At 43.8% G+C, this 17385-nt stretch overlaps 1 protein-coding gene across 3 annotated transcripts in view; it reads right to left on the reverse strand.

Annotated features, from left to right (window-relative positions):
• Window positions 1-17385, reverse strand: part of LOC133353402 (otoferlin-like) — a 105159-nt gene that overhangs the window by 49624 nt on the left and 38150 nt on the right. For all 3 annotated transcript variants that reach the window (XM_061569651.1, XM_061569652.1, XM_061569653.1), the window contains 12 exons: window positions 16597-16728; window positions 15955-16017; window positions 14812-14896; window positions 13213-13372; window positions 11864-12050; window positions 7800-7986; window positions 5698-5921; window positions 5177-5285; window positions 3294-3486; window positions 2677-2797; window positions 1502-1602; window positions 487-577 (listed from right to left, as the gene is read on the reverse strand). In XM_061569651.1, the coding sequence (XP_061425635.1) occupies window positions 487-577; window positions 1502-1602; window positions 2677-2797; window positions 3294-3486; window positions 5177-5285; window positions 5698-5921; window positions 7800-7986; window positions 11864-12050; window positions 13213-13372; window positions 14812-14896; window positions 15955-16017; window positions 16597-16728 (1653 nt within the window). The remainder of the gene's footprint in view (window positions 1-486; window positions 578-1501; window positions 1603-2676; window positions 2798-3293; window positions 3487-5176; window positions 5286-5697; window positions 5922-7799; window positions 7987-11863; window positions 12051-13212; window positions 13373-14811; window positions 14897-15954; window positions 16018-16596; window positions 16729-17385) is intronic.

Genomic DNA, 17385 nt, shown 5'->3' on the forward strand with positions numbered 1-17385 from the left:
TATATTCTGTCTTCCCTTCTTTTTCGATTTAAAGCTTTCGTGACTGTAGGGATTCATCTTCTTGGTTCTTTCGGTAATGTCACGTAGAATGGAAATAATAAAATAATAAAAATAAAACATAATAACATAATTGTGATAATTATATTATATTACTTTATTATGTTTTATTTTAATTATTTTATTATTTCCATTCTACGTGACTTTACCAAAAGAACCAAGAAGATCTTCCCTTCTTCTTTTCTTTTTACATTCATTATATCGTTGACGACTCTTTTTCCCTTTCTGGGGTGTGCTACCGCATACAGTACAAAAGTTGCGCGTGATATGTGAAAAAAATGTGGGTTTACCCATTTCTGGCAATAAAACAGGAGATGTTAAGATGTTCAAACACCAACTAGATACATATTGCAAGGCATAAAGTCTACATCAACCACATGTACTTGTGAAAAAACATGTTCATATTGAATCTTTAAAATAAGATCTTACAAGCTCCTTCAAGCGCATCTTGAGCTGTTTTCGGTCAAGATCTGTGTACTCAATTGACGATGATTCCTTATTGGCCAGGGAACAGAATCGTCTGAAATAAAAACAAAAACATATTTTTTTTTAACTGCCGAAAAAACATTCCGACGAATTTCCAATACACGAGTCACAACCAAAAATATATGAGTGGAGTAATATGATTTTAATATGAGTGGAGTATACAGAAAATACTCACAGACTCGCAAACATTACTATACTTGAGTTTTCAATTTTGTTAGCCCAACAGCATTACACTAATTGGATGAATTTAACATGATGTGCTATATAATATGAATAAGTCTAACATATATTCATGAAACAGTGTATGAAACCATATTTTTATACCTAACTTACATGTTATTAAAGTTTAAAAAAGTGAGTCTGCAGCTCATACAATAAAAGCCACATTAATGTCCAATTTTCCTGCACCACATTGAGATGTTTAGCAGCGACACCGACAGCTGACGACACAGTTTCACCGGTTTGTGACTCCAGGAAGGTCAGTACACTGCGTGATCGGCTTTGTAAGGGTGACAACCCAGAGCTAGGTGCCCCGCAGACTCAACGCTTCCTCAGGCGCTTCAAGTTACAAGTTTTCAAGTTTCATTTATTAGGTATAGCCCTGTGAGCCATTCGGCTCTTGAATTGGGTGCAACCGCAACAAACAAAAAAACTAAAACATGAACAAGAAAACATCTTTAAGTGACTATGTGCAAACAGAAAATCCAAGAAAAGGCAGCAAAATATTGCAGAGAAAGCACCGTGCACCAACGCTGTGGGATGCAAGTCAAACAACAACAACAACCACAAGACAACTTAGATTAAGGCCATCAGTCTAACTCTGTACTACAACCAGCAAACATGGCCAAACCGAAAAACTTTTAAAAAATCACCAAAATAAAGCCATAAAAGCAATGAAACAGTGATCATAGAAACTGTGACCGAATTTTCACAATGAGGTGCGGCGGATGAAGCTCACTCGCAACCGCTGCTCATCTCCTCCAAGGCTCCTCGCAGCCTGCGCTCCGGATGGGGCTTATCTGTCTTCATCGCTTCCTTCACGTCGCTGATGCCCTCATCCTGCAGCAAAAACAAACAATTTCCAGTTCAGCAATAATTCTAACACGTGACGCAGCTTTGCTGCTGCTGCTGAGAGTATTCATATTGGTACTATTGATTTCACTAAACAAGTGAAATGATTTGCTGGAGAGACACAGCTGGAACAATGCAACACAGCCTGTGGTTTTATGGCCATCACTGAAAGTGAATCGGGATAAAATTATAGAAATAAAGTGAAGCGCAAGAGCAGGTTGAGTAATTTTTTTTAAATGAATATGATAAGAAAGAATGATGTAAATAATTGCATGTTGCCCATTGTGACATCGATTGGAAACATGGACAATGAAGTCAAAACAATAAGGAGTATGCAAAACACTCCCTGCAGATCCTTGCATAGTGTCGTGCGTTGTCTTTCAATACACGAGTTGGCTGAAAATTACTCTTTGGTAAAGTCACGTAGGTAAAAACATAAACAAAATAAATGAACATTAAACATAATGAGTTCAGACAGAGTCTGAACTCATTATGACTCTGTCTTCTTCTCGACAGACCTGTTCTTCACCGAGGACGGCTGCTTGCGTTGTGGCCGAAACGTCGTGAGAATTATTTTATTATGTTTTATTTTTATTATTTTATTATTTCCATTCTACGTGACTTTACCGAAAGAACCAAGAAGATGAATCCCTGCAGTCACGAAAGCTTTAAATCGAAAAATAAATGAAAACAACTAAATCAAATCACGACGTTTCGGGCAACACAAGCGTCCGTCATCAGGTGGGAAAGCTTGGCCGACTGCTGATGCAGACTGTTTTAAAACAGTTTGCAGTCACGAAAGCTTCAAATCTAGAATGGCTGAAAATTATTTAAATTGACACGATTTGGTGATGTGACAACTTGATTTGTTTATCTGTGAAGGTTGGAGGAGGGTGTACGACACCATTTGGCTTCACACTTAAGTGCTCTAACCCAACAAAAATAATTATGAAACCCTCCATCATTAGCGTGGTTGGCTATGTACGGTGAGAAGAAAGTTCAACGTACGTACAACATAAGTGTGGGGCACCGCACCGGGGCAGCAGGCCAACGTGCACGTACCAGCTTGTCGGCGATCTTGTCAATGATGTTGGAGTTGTAGAGACGCCGTCGCTGGTCGTGCCACGTGCTCTCCACGTGGACGCACGGCTTCTGCTCGTAGTAAGGCATGTGGAAGTACTGCCTGCCAGCAAACAGCCGTCAACGTGGGCACGGTTAGCTATGGAATACTTGCAAGACTGGACACTTGAGCCGAACGTGCATTCTGGAGCGAACTGAATTACTACTGCATAGGTTTTTGTGATTGTGATGTATAGCTCTACAATGTGTTGTATGCATGTATGTTGAACTTCTTTCGAACCGTACGTAGCCAACCGTGCTAATCGGAGGTGCGTGGGAAGGACAACAAACTAAACACAAAAAGCAGTCCGAAAGAAATGAGTTTTCAATCGAGATTCAAGAGTGCAGGATAGGATGGGAGCATTTCGGATTCAACAAAACAGGGAATACCACTACTGAAAAAAACATCCGATGGAATAGGATGGGTAAAATCATCTCCCAACAGGAGTTCAAGTTCAAGTTCATTTATTAGGTATAGCCCTGGACGAGACAAGATAAGTGCTTGCCCCCCAGGCAGTCTATGAGACTATGAAAGAGAATGCTTATGCGAGCACAATTACCTGTCGTTAGTCTCCGGCTTCATGGGAGGTGTGGTAGAGAACATCGACGATAAATCTTCCGCGCCCTTGGATTTCTCGGCTGCCAGCAGCACTGTCTCCTCCTCGTCATCCTCATCGTCATCTTCATCCTCGTCGTCACTGCGCTCCTGGGGGTTGGACTTGTTCAGCCCATCTATGCTGTTTCCGTAATTCCCTTTGAATGACAGGACATCGACATTAAGAGTGACGTTTCGAATTACGGGTAATCATACGAATGTTAGGAGTCACAGCGGGTCCATTGGGGGGGGGCCCTAAGTCGACACTACTTTTGGGGAGGACCCCACTGAAATCTAGAGGATGACAGAAAGTATAAAATGTAATGAAATGCAGTGCAATGAGAGAAGAGACATACAAATGAGACAGATGGAATTGAATTAGAGGTGCAGAGTCAGGTAGGAGCAGACAGATGCAGACAAATTGGGGATGAGATTACGTCGCTTTTTATGTTCATTAGGATTTGAATTTGACCGACAAATATGGTTCAACCCCTATTTGTTTCATTAATCCGGGATCCCTGGGGCTATTCATTTGCTATGCCTATGTCTGGCGCAGAGGTCGGTAACCAAAATGACAAGAAGAGCTAATTTTTTTTCTAACTTGGTAAACAAACAAAAAAACTCAACATTTCAAGAGCCGCAATGCACCGTGGTGAATACGAGAAAGTGGTTCCTTAGTAAACCACGTGTCACGAAGCAAGTCCCTTTAAAGATCCGCACGCGGCTCTGGAGCCGCAGGCTGCCGACACCCCTGGTCTAGCGCCACCACTGGGTCAGAGGCAGTGGTCGCAACCGGGTACCCGATACCCGTACCCTACCCGATACCCGGCTACCCGTACCCGGCCAGGTACGGGTACCTGTTTGCGACCCTGGTGCGGCCGAGTACGGGTAGGCCGTGAGTCACTGGTGAATAACCTTTTGTCACTCATTTCGGGTAGGGTACGGGTAGGGAACGGGTACCTGTACCCGGCCGGGTACGGGTACCCATTTGCGACCCAGGTGCGGCCGGGTACGGGTAAGGAATCAAAACCCGTTTGCGACCTCTGGTCAGAGACAAAATGTTCCAGAGCCCCGCCCACTTCGTTTATAACCCTTGGGCTACACCTATTTGAAACCTTTAAAACAGTCTGCGTCAGCAGTTTTCCCCCTCTTTTTGTCCTCCTGATGACGATCACTTGTGTTGTGATCGAAACGTCGTAGTTTTTTGTTTATTTTATTTTTATTAATTAAAAACAATAACAATACTCTTTGGTTCTTTCGGTAAAGTCACGTAGATAGAAAATTAATAGGTCACAACGTTTCGATCGCAACACAAGCAACCGTCATCAGATGACTGCAGAAGCAGACTGCAGCAGCAGTTCTCCTGCTGCGTTTGTCTCACCTGATGAGGCTTGCTTGTGTTGCGATAGAAACGTCGTGATCTATTAATTTTCTATCTACGTGACTTTACCGAAAGACCCATATAATATGAATTCCAGCAAGTCACGAAAGCTTTAATTCAAGATTCATGCCATACACTGTTGTTGTATGGCATGAATCAGTAGAAGAGGGGAATATTCCTAGATTTCAGACAGGGCATTGACATTATTTTGTATCTGGACTTCCTATGATTGCCATTATAAACATACAGGATGAAGCTAAATGTAGAATCAGACCTCCGGCTGAAATTAATAAAAGATTTCACCAGACATCCAACAATTGTGCTCTGTCAAGCAAGCTCACCCCTCCCATTAAAGGCACTCCCCAAAACCGCGAAAGGGGATCCCTGGAGGGTGAGTTCGTAATGTCTTAATAGCCCTGCACACTGCCAGACGGTATAAATTAATGCGGTGGAGAGTGGCAACTCACCAATGCTGATTTCAAAGCTGATGAGCTTTTCGCTGATACTCCTGTCAATCATCGTGGCCTCCAGAAACGCTCCGAACAAGAAGAACTCTTCCATCTTTCCAAGCATCGACTGTCACCAAGGGGAGCATGCGTACACACAGTGCATTCATTTTTTGGCTGTATTAATTTCAGCTGTATTTATCTTCATGTTGTTTTTTTACTCATGAGTGACTTTACGTTTATGAATCACCATCAATTAGTAATTTTTTGAAACTATTTTATTACCATCCTAATATTTTAAATGCTACTTTTCAACCCCTTACTTGCTAATCCTGTTTGGGTGGGGCCTTACCAAGATATGTGTCACTCGCTATGTATCAACACTGGACACCCTTTCCAAATGTCTTACAAATCCATACAATCCACCAACCCTCTCCTCAAAGAGCTGAAATGCAGGTGTACACCACAGAGTTACGTTTTGTGAATCTTAAGAAAGAAAACGACAGCGACGAGACGAGCCGTTAGAACAGCATTTCGCTTACATCATTGATCTTCGGAATATCCTCCACCATAACCTCCGTGGTGTTGTTCAGCTCCGGGGACGTCTTGTCCAGCTGCTCGGTGGTGATCTGCAAGAGGAGGCGGGCGCGGAACGACACGCCCTCCCCGAGGCCGTCGTTCAGCTCCTGGTGTTCGTCCACCAGCGTGTAGTTGCGCGTCGAGCCGTACATGTTGACCCACGCCGGGCCGAACGTCGGCATGAAGCCTGCAAGAGGAGGGGGGGGGGGGGTGCCGATGACATTGCCACAACACCTCTTTACAAAGTGCATATATATGTCAGCTGTATAGCGGAGGCAGTGCGAGGAACACCGAGTTGACAGCACCATGTTGATAGGAATACAAAGAAGAACGAACAAACGTGCTACGTTTTGTTTTGTCACAAGGCCATGAGTCGTTTCATTGTGTTTATGTGTGTATGTTGAGCTTCTTTCGCATCCGTACGTAGCCAGCCGTGCTAATCAGTAGGTGCAGAGGGAAGGACAATACACTAAACACAAAAAGCAGTTCTAAAGAAATGAGTTTTCAATCTAGATGATTTTAAAGTGCATAGTTTCAGTAGCTTACTAATGTCAGAAGAGCATAGGAGGCAGCATAAGCGCATCTGAAAGGGTGCGATGCAGTGACTTTCAGATGCGCTTCTGCGGCCGTCTGGAACGCTCTTTCTTCATAATTGTCCCTGGAGGGATGTTCACTCAGTTGACCTCCTTCAACGGGATGATTTAAACTCGCCAGAAACCACCGGCAACTTCTTGATTTCATAAATAATACGGCAGTCTTTAGAGGAGGAAGAATAAGGCACAATGCTCTCCCAAGGCACGGTGTGGTTAGCAGGCCATATATTTCCCACTCCTAACTGAAGAGGATCTACAGCGGACCTCGTGGGTGGGAGCACAGGGCGTGGAGAGGTTCAATACTCCAAGATACTGTGATAAAAATAGTTGAGAGCCAACTGGCGTAATTGTGCAACAACGTTGCCTTCATATCCACAGTACTTTAGTTGTACCGAATCTCAACGTAAAAAATCTTACATGAAAGGTTTGAAATATATTTATTTCAGGAACCAATCTCTTGAAACACGTGTTCGAGTCCCGTTGCCTATGATACCACGTTCACACACCACGCACGCAAGAGGCATGGGTAGAAACTCAGAACGAGGCTTTGGTGTAAGACTGGTGACCGGGATGAGACGGGTCGATTCAATGTACATTTCAACCTCCTCCACCCGAGGGAATGACCGAGGGCTTCAAACCCAGAATTTCAGAGATGCGGGCTCAGTTCCATGACATAAATCTTAGCTATCTGTTACTTATTTATTTTTAACTGTGCAACGAAGATGTTCGTTGTAATATTATCAAAGCAATTTGCCAGCATAGTTGCAATCCAGAGTCTACGTGTGATTAAAACTGGGTTGTTAGTGACTGTGCAAGCACCATCATATTAACCTGGTTTCGCACTTCATTTGGCAAATACAAGCACTGATCATTATTATACGTTTGGCTTGATTAGTGATCTGACGAACACTGATCGCTGGGTACAAAAGCACGCCCAACTGTGGACAATGAGTAGGCATGCAATGGCGTCCGTTTCACACGTAGGCTTTCGCGACCATTATTATTCAGAATGAAGATTATTTTGGGGTTAGATCGCTTAAATAAAAAATGTGTCGTAAAGACCGGAAACAGGAAGATTCTACACAATTCTGGCTCATCGCCAGATGAAGCTGGTTGTAATCACCAGCGAAATGTCGTTCTCAAATTGTAAATGCTGTGGGTTTACTCTCCAACACACCGGTGTGCTGAAGAAATCACAAATCTTCCTAATTTGCTGTCGGGTGGCAGTGGGTTAACGACACATTCATATTTACACGATCTAACCCAAAATAGCCTTTATTATGAATGTAACAACGTGCTGATTTGACTCATAAAATCTATTCTTAGTGTGAAAGAGTAGGCCAAAATACTCTCGAGTGGCTATGGTTCCCTGTAGAGGGGCTCTATAGCGCCCTCTAGCGAAAGCCCTTCCGCCAGCAATGGCGCCAGCAAGTCATTGCAAGGGCTTCACTTTCACCTACAAACTGGCGCACCTTTGTCCCCATTGTTGGAGATCTTCGTGAGGTCGATGAAGTGACTGCCGATGGCCACGTCGTTGACTTTGTCGCTGTCGCGGATTTGGAGCTTCATGCGGCGGCAGAGTGGTGGGAAGATATCGGTGAGCACCACCTGCTCGTTCCACACCGGCTCGTAGCTGTTATGCTGCACCGACGTCTTGCCCTGGGCGCCAGTGCACAGCACGCAGCACGCAGAGTCAATCGCGAGAGAATGATTTCATCGCGATAATCAGTTCGGTTCAGTATATTTTGAAGTAACCTGTGAGCTAAGAAGCTCTTGAATTGGGTTTCATCAACAAAGGCATCGGTTCCTTGGCAAACATAACGTACATAACGGGTCGCGAGAAATATAGAATTAAAAGAAATACATAAGGGAGGAAAAAAATGGCAACAGATGACAATGTCGAATATATTACAAAATTACATTTTAAATATTTAACTAGTGACGATTATGATTAAATAACATATTGCAAATAAGGCATAAAAACGCAAATGGTAACCCTGAGAAACATCAAATTTCAAGTTACAGTAATAACAACAACAGTCACGATATCGCACCACGTAAAATAATGCGGCGTCTACATATAACGAAAAATAGTGCAAAAAGGCATAAGAAACACAACAGGTCACTTACAGGCAAATCATGAAGACATGCATACATTGAAAGGCATCTGTTTGCTTATGAAACTACATTTGAGCATTTGAGTTCATCAATCAATGTGCCTTCCCGATCAGTGGTTTTAAGCGGCGTTTGCACATTGCAAGGGTGACGAAGGATGCCGGCCAATGAGTTGAACTAATGTTGGATCGGCGGCCAAAGAAGGAAACGTGCCCGATTTTATCCGTCCACTGTAGTGATGGAACTATGAAATCGACTTTTGTGCAGGGGGTAGGCTGTTGCGTTGCAGAACCATGAGAAAAAAAATGGCGGCCGTTTTTAGGAGGCCTTCATTAAGCGGTGAATATATCGTGGCCGATGGCAATTATTTGCGTCCTCATCAAGTATAGATCAAGGTACAAGGTTGGTTTAGCATGAGATCTTAGAATTTGGGGACAGCTTTTATTTTTAAAGCAATGCATTTGCCGTTTATGTGTGATTAGTGTAGATGAGTGCTAATTTTGATTACTGTATTTGCAAGTCAGCCTACAGTTTCCTGGGACATGCAGGACATGTTCTAACATGTGATCTCTGCTGCTCTTTGCCAGGTTACTTGCTATAAATTGGACACATCAGAATCAGAATATCTATTTATACTGGAGGAATCTGATTAACTATAAAGCTCTTTTTCACAGATGTCCAGTTATTATTGTTTCTATCTAATATTTATTTTGGTGATTGCCATTATCAGTTTGATATTGCATTAAAGTACATTCCTCTGCTGCATGTACTGAGAAGTGGTATGTATGTATGTTGAACTTCTTTCGCACTCTACGTAGCCAACCATGCTAATTACAGGTGCGGGGGAAGGGCAACAAACTAAACACAGAAAAAGCATTTCAAAAGAATTCGTTTTCAATCTATATTTAAAAGCGCATAGGTCCAATGGCTTCCTAATTTCGGAAGGAAGAGAATTCCAGATGGCCGCAGAAGCGCATCGGAAAGGGGGTTAGTGAAATGGTAGTGAGTGCGATGGACTTGGTTTTCGTGATTTTAGCATTGTAAAGTGGCTCGTATACTTAAAGGTTAGGAAGAAAACATGAAAATAATGGGAGATTCAAAATAGTTGTATTAAGAAAAGCCAATCTATATTCTCCAGCATATTTAGGATAGGTTTCATGGTCTTAAGTCATGCTGTTCTTTAAGGTCATTTGACATAAAAACATTGTACTTGTTTCTGACCATATCAGTCTAAAGTCAATGAAAGGTGCTCGCTGTCAGATATAGCCTTGATAATGCAGAATTGTGGGAGAATTTTAGATGGACTCTACATACATGCACATATTGTACTTCTCTTCCATGCTGGCCATATTTTTTGGAAGACGTGGGCGCAGCTACACTTTCCCCTACCATACCCGACCTGCCGATTGACGGTGGCATACCTCTCCGCCTGATGAAGACCTCTTGTGTTGCGATCGAAACGTCGTGGGTTTTTTTTTTACCATGAAAAATTTTATTGTGTTTTTTTGCTTTTATTATATTCTATTTTCTTGGTTCTTTCGGTAAAGTCACGTAGAAGGGAAGTAATAAAATAATAAAAATAAAACATAATAAAATTATTCTCACGACGTTTCGGCCACAACGCAAGCAGCCGTCCTCAGGTGAAAACCAGGTCCGTCGAGGCGACAGAGTCTGAATGAAACAGCACACGAGCTTGGAGCATATATATAAGCTGGGCGCCTTGACAAAAGAATTTGCATATCAAGAGGAATTTAGCATATTTATGGGAAATGCAGGAATGTGATTAGTACTACATATGCATGTGCATTATGCAGGATTAACAGCATCAAAGGGAGATGCAGTTGCTGCTGCTGCTGCAGTTGCTGCTGCTGCTGCAGTTGCTGCTGCTGCTGCAGTTGCTGATGCTGCTGCAGTTGCTGCTGCTGCAGTTGCTGCTGCTGCAGTTGCTGCTGCTGCTGCAGTTGCTGCTGCTGCCACGGCTGATCACTGTTACAATTCAGTGGGCTCACATGACATTGACTTCTCCAAGACAGAGGTTCTCTGCAAGCCATCTGGCTATCATGAGAGATTCGTTCATGAGGCGATCCACATATACAAACACAGAGACAATTTCAACCGAGAAGATGGATTCTGGCTTAGCAATCATTGGAAGGACGTAATAAACCATTTCGGATCTTAACTGATTGTGTTCACGTTTACGGTGACTTTCAGACCGCGTTCCACTCACTGGCATGGTGCAGTGTGCAGAGTAATGTATGGTGTCGTAATTGTATAGTAAATATATAGCAGTGTGATACACATTAGGGTGGGTAGAATAATACATAGTGTTATATTAAAATGGATAAGGCAGCAACTGCAGCAGCAGCAACTGCAGCAGCAGCAGAAACTGCAGCAGCAGCAGAAACTGCAGCAGCAGCAGCAACTGCAGCAGCAGCAGCAACTGCAGCAGCAGCAGCAACTGCAGCAGCAGCAGCAACTGCAGCTCCCTTTGATGCTGTTAATCCTGCATAATGCACATGCATATGTAGTACTAATCACATTCCTGCATTTCCCATAAATATGCTAAATTCCTCTTGATATGCAAATTCTTTTGTCAAGGCGCCCAGCTTATATATATGCTCCAAGCTCGTGTGCTGTTTCATTCAGACTCTGTCGCCTCGACGGACCTGGTTTTCACCTGAGGACGGCTGCTTGCGTTGTGGCCGAAACGTCGTGAGAATAATTTTATTATGTTTTATTTTTATTATTTTATTACTTCCCTTCTACGTGACTTTACCGAAAAAACCAAGAAGATGAATCCCTGCAGTCACGAAAGCTTTAAATCGAAATTTATATTCTATTTATTTGTGTTTTTTTTGGTCTTCTATCTACGTGACTTTACCAAAAGAACCAAGAATATGTGGCATACCCATTTATACTGCTGCGTCGATAAGAGGCATGGGAATATAATGAACTTGCGACATTGTTTCAACTGCCGCACTGGAAGATGAATCCAGTGTATTAACCATTATTACGGCAGCATATTATGTATGTTATGCACTAAATCACAAAAAAAGCCTTTAACAGACTGTTGGGGCAAGTGCTGTGAGCGAGCACCTGTGAAGGCCAGCACAGCACACGAGCGGGTGGGTGTCCAGCACCACGCCCGACCGCCTTTGTCTCCCGTGTGACGATGTTTACACACTGCACCAGGTACTCATTTGAGGCTGAGTAGACCTAGGGGAGGCCAGGGTCCGGTTCATATACTCGTCACTGGTGTTGGCCGTGAGCAGAAATCAAACTCGGGTCCCTGAGTTCGTAGCGCAGCATGCCAACCGCTGCACTTCCACTCCCTACACTGATTCACACGCACAGCGTCGCATGCATGGTGCAGCAATTAAGGATGTGAAGATCGCTCCCCTTTCCCCCAGCTCGCTGGCACCTTCTGTCCAGCGAAGGAGACTTGCACGTAGGGGTCGACGAGGTCCCTCTCCTGGCCCATGAGGGCCTTCTTCACGTTGGCCACGATGGCGGTGTTCATCTTGGGCAGGCCCACAGCTCTGTAGATATTCACGTAGAAACGGGCCCACTGCCTCTCCCCCTTGCAGCCATCCGGAAGTATCAGGTTCCTTTCCGTGAGCAAACGAAGCAAAAAAAGACAAGAAACGTTTTTTACGTGAGAAATGTTTAACGTTCGAGCGCAGATACAGAGGGGAAAACGTCGCGAGGTTTGCTATTTATTGAGCACGGGTGTAGGGAGAACATAAACAGTGGGAACGCTTGTTGGGAAAATAGGAATGGAACTCCAGAGTTTATTCCAGAAGGTCGACAGCTGGGGGAGAAAGAGTAAGTTTTTGAAAGGGTGAACTAGAAGTTAAACATTGCCTGGTTTTTGTTTGAGGGTCTTTATAGGTGGAGGGCGAATGTGGGTACGGTGTCGAGACACAGTACAGATATAGAAGAGATAGCGTTCTAGACGTTGTGCCTAAAAATGCATGCACATTGCGACACTCGTTCCGTTGTATTGAGGTTACATTTCTTGAGCTGTTCAAGTGTGTTTCACGAGCAACGCAATAAAACGATCGAGACAGTTATCTGGCTGTAGCATCATCTCTACAGATTTAATCGGAGTCTCTAACATCTGGAAGTGTATTCAAAGGCTGGATTTCATCCAGTGCACTCAGGTCTATGGTCAGAGAAATTTAGTTCACGGAGGGTGGTTGTGTTACAGGCTTTGTAGCACACTAACTTTCACAAACATTGAATTGAGAAAGGTCTGCGTACGCTCACACACTTGTGTATATCAAACATACACATTTGTGAAGCATTGGAAATAGATGCACGATAAAGATATGTGTTATGCCCGATCTTATGAACCGTTATTAATCGGCATACTTTTCATGAAACCTAGTGGTTCATAATCAACGTTTTTGGGTTTAGATCGCGTTATTTATAAATGTGTCGTAACCCTCCACCACCCGACACGGCCAATCAGTAAAAAAGTGTCACGTTGACAAAAGACAAATTAGTTCACTGCTTTAGCCCACCGGTGTGTTGAAGCGCAAAACCACAACATTTACAATTTGAGTACGACATTTCGCTGGTAATTGCAACCAGCATCATCGGGCAATTCGCCAGAATGGTGATCTAAACCCAAAAACGTTGATTATGAATAATATTGGTCGCGAAAGCCTACGTGTTAAACAAACCTAGTGGTGTGCGTTCAATATCGAGTCCACATAGTTCCTTTGGCTACGTCATGTTGTGTAAGATGGAACCGAATGCACAAACCCTTCAAGCGAGTCGTCGTCGCTCTCGATCGACTTGTGCGACTTCTTGATGTTGTCGCCCTTCCCCACCACGGTGATGTCGCACTGCACGTAGCCCTTGATGTCGGCCGTGATGTCGTCTGGGTCAATCAGCGTGGCCCACTTGTGGTAGAAGCGGTGGTCTGCCAGTTACGATGAAGATGGACAAGGAAAGCGGGCAACAGACATCATCAACAACATTGTCAATCATCATCATCATTATTATTCTGCAGCAACGCACTTTGTATCTGGCTGAGTGGTACTCTGGCTTCGTGTGTATGAGCTTAACAGCAATGGACAACTGCACGTTAGAATGTTGGCACCACTTTTGGTACAAATATAAACTTTACATTTTTTAAGTTTGAGTGATCCTCATCAGCACAAAGAGAAGCATTTGACAAACTCCCGGGGCTCTCTCGAATCTTGATACGATGTGTGTCGTCAATGCCGCAAGCAGACACGTGGCAGTTCATAGCCATACAATTAATCTGATCTACGGCACGTCGGAGACTTCACCAAGCCCAGGGTAATCCCTGTGAGGATATTGGGCCGGCCTTGGCCCAACAGCAATGGCATGGTGCCGGCGTGGTTGAAGGTGCGAGGAAAAGAGCCCATCCTCAGGCGCCGCCAGATGAATCTACCTCCGAGGAGTAGCTGGTCGTCTGGGACGAGTGTGGCGACCCTGAGCCTCGGTTACAAGTTTGATCAGAGACACTTATGCGAGCTTTATGTACCAGACTGTCCAGCAGGAGCTGCACCTATTCTCGAGGCTAGGTCCATAAAAAAATGAGAACTTTTGTTTAGCAGTCTGCTTCAGTGTTGGGTTTCGGAATACTCTTCCGAGGACTTTGCCATACGTTGGGAGCTTCCCCGGAACGTCACAGCCTCAAGCTCCCTGAACATGAACCTGTGAAGGCCCCCGGAGGATGAGATCCTGTAATCCTGAGATAGACCCGTCAACTATTCATCGTTCCCTCTGTTGGAGTCGTTCTGCCGGCAGGTCAAGAATGAGTGGACCAAGCCTTCTGTGTCTCTCAAGTCCACAAAGAGCCTGCTATGGTGCTTTGCGATTAATGACAAGGACGTGCAAATCTTCTCATCGGTGCCATCGGTGGATCCAGCCATTGGGTCTAAGGTTTTCCAAGGCTACCCTTTTCTGCAGGAGGAAATCTCACAACCTAGGATCCCCTAGACTAAAAGAAACTACGCTCTGAGACGTTTGTTTTATTATGTATGTATGTTGAACTTCTTTTGCACCGTACGTAGCCAGCCGTGCTAATTGGAGGTGTGGGAAAAGAACAAGAAACTAAACACAAAAATAAGTTTTCAAGGAAAGAGTTTTCAATCGGGATTCAAAAGTGTATAGCTCCAGTGGCTTCCTAATATTGGAAGAAAAAGCATTCCAGACGGCTGCAGAAGCGCGTGATGCAGTGCTCTGGATGACTTTCGCTCGAAGCAAAAACGTTGACAAGGAGAAACCAAAATTATCTTAAATCTGAAACAGGATTGGAAAACAGTCTTAAAGACAGAACACAGCTATTACGAGCCAAAATTACAATAATTATGAACAATCAACGCTCACCAGGCTGACTGTAGACCGTGCCAACGTCGAGTTTGAAGGTCCCAATTGGAGTCCCACTTCGGATCGCATCTTTATTGTGAACTACCTGTGAATAAACACACGGAAATCATCAGCAATGCAACTATCGCCATGGAGAGCTGTGCAGAGAAGCAAGAGTCAGACAGCCAGGTGCAAGCCACATTCAACACTTGAGGGCAGTGTCTAAACGAAACAATTTATTTGCTTCGATTTAAAGCTTTCGTGACTGCAGGGATTCGTCTTCTTGGTTCTGTCGGTAAAGTCACGTAGAAGGGAAATAATAAAATAATAAAATTTAAAAATAATAAAATACAATTCTCACAAGAATTGTATTGTATTTTATTGTTTTATTTTTATTATTTTATTATTTCCCTTCTACGAGACTTTACCGAAAGAACCAAGAAGATGAATTCGGTAAAGTCACGTCGAAGGGAAATAATAAAATAATAAATAATAAAATATTATAAAATACAATTCTCACAAGAATTGTATTGTATTTTCATTGTTTAATTTTTATTATTTTATTATTTCCCTTCTATGTGACTTTACCGAAAGAACCAAGAAGATGAATTTATTTGTTATTTTTTTACCAGGTAAAGCCCACTGAGCTATGTGGCTCTTTTTCAGAAGCGACCTGGCAATCAACAAAGTGGCTGATCATGTGGGAATTTATAGCAGACAACTATTCTTAAACGCATGTTTCTAAATTTGGAGGAAAAAAACTGGAGGACCTGAATACAAATCCACGTGATCACAGGGAGAGAGAACATGCAATCTCGAAATACAAATGCGTCAGGGTCGAGATAAAACCCACGACCTCCTGCATACCAGGCGAGGTAGTGTCACTCTAAATGTGTCTCTCATCTCATCCGTGTAGTTTTCTTTTCTCTCAGCTTGTGTCTTTCAATGTGTTTTTCAATGTGTCTCTCTGTCGTTGTGTCTACTTGTGTGAATCTCACTCTAAAGGGTTCCCCTCGTCTCTCCTGATCTCCCCACACATGTTCGTCTTCGTCTCTCCTCATGTTTTCTCCCCATGCCCATCTAGCTGTGAATGATCTACCTGGGTCACCCGTATCTGTACGATGGACTTTTGTCGTCATGTACAACTTTGATTATTACACTCACCGTCAGCTTAATGATCGTGTCAAACATTGTGTTGGGAGCCGTGTTGAAGTCAAACACGAAATACTGCAACGAAAGATAAACAAAGAATAAGTTAGGCTGTATACAAGTGTAATGTGAGGGTATATCCGGGTGGTTGATTGATCACACCTCGTTACGATGATTGGCTCTACCGGTCCTGGCCTATATCCAATGGGGAGAGGTCTAGGGGCGTGGCCCTGACGTAATGGGAAGGTGACATCTGGGAGGAGATGATTGGATCTGCTGGCTGTAGCCACAGCCAATGGGGGGACGAGTCAGGGGCGTGGTCCTGGGATCTTACGATGGAATCTGGAAGATTCCATGGAGGTTAACCAGGACTGGTGGAAAGGTACCACGTGACCCGGGTATTAAAAGGGGTGGAGACAAGCAACACGTGGTCAGATCTGGAACGAACGAAGGATGAGGCCGCGCTGGAGCGGGGGTCCAGGCCTGCCACGTGGCAGCAAGAGTCTCTCCCTCTCACGCTGTCAACAGCGTGAAGGAGTAAGACAGGAGTGGAATTTATATGAGGAGAGTTGTGAACTAAAGACAAATAAGAACCCTGAATTCAGAAGTCGCTTCCACGACCTTTATTACACCAGGACCACAGGCCCATGCCCTCACCTCGTTGTAGTTAGGGCAATTCGTGGATTTTTCGATCCTCGTTTTCTTCTTTATATCTCCAACCTCCAAAATCACCATTGGGTCTATGTTGAGTCCCACCAGCTTCTGTGCGCGAATGATCATCACACTCACCTGCACAGGAGGAAAGGGGATTGTGGTGGCAACAGCAACCCGCTCACATACCCAGCAGGGGATTCTTCCGAGTTCGGGCAAATTCTGCCAGCAGGGAATGACCCGCCACAGATGATGCTGGGAAAGCCCTGGCACTCATCCCCATCGGCAGTTGTAAGTCACTTGTGGAAATTACACATTCGAATGGTGGGGGCCAGTAAAGTAGAGATGGTGATGATGGTATTGGCGGTGATGATAATAATGGTCTTGATGATGAAGATAATCGTATGGCACACTACACTTTCATGGACTATTGGCCATTGTTCATCCCATCCTGTGCAGGTTGATGGTCATGGTAAAGATGGTGACGATGGCGGTTATGATGGTGATATTGGTTGTGATGATAATGATGGTCTTGATGATGATGATGAATGGTATGGCACACTACACTTTCATGGACTATTGGCCATTGTTCATCCCATCCTGTGCAGGTTGATGGTCATGGTAAAGATGGTTACGATGGTGATTATGATGATGATATTGGTCATGATGATAATAACGGTCTTTATGATGATGATGGTATGGCGCACTTTATTTTCATGGAATATTACTCATTGTTCATGTTTATTTATGGCTAGGCAGCATCCACAAGTACTGTAGCCTCTATAGTACCTCACA

The sequence above is a fragment of the Lethenteron reissneri genome, chromosome 43, assembly GCF_015708825.2.
Source record: "Lethenteron reissneri isolate LAM-NWPU_2019-01 chromosome 43, ASM1570882v1, whole genome shotgun sequence".
NCBI lineage: Eukaryota > Metazoa > Chordata > Hyperoartia > Petromyzontiformes > Petromyzontidae > Lethenteron > Lethenteron reissneri.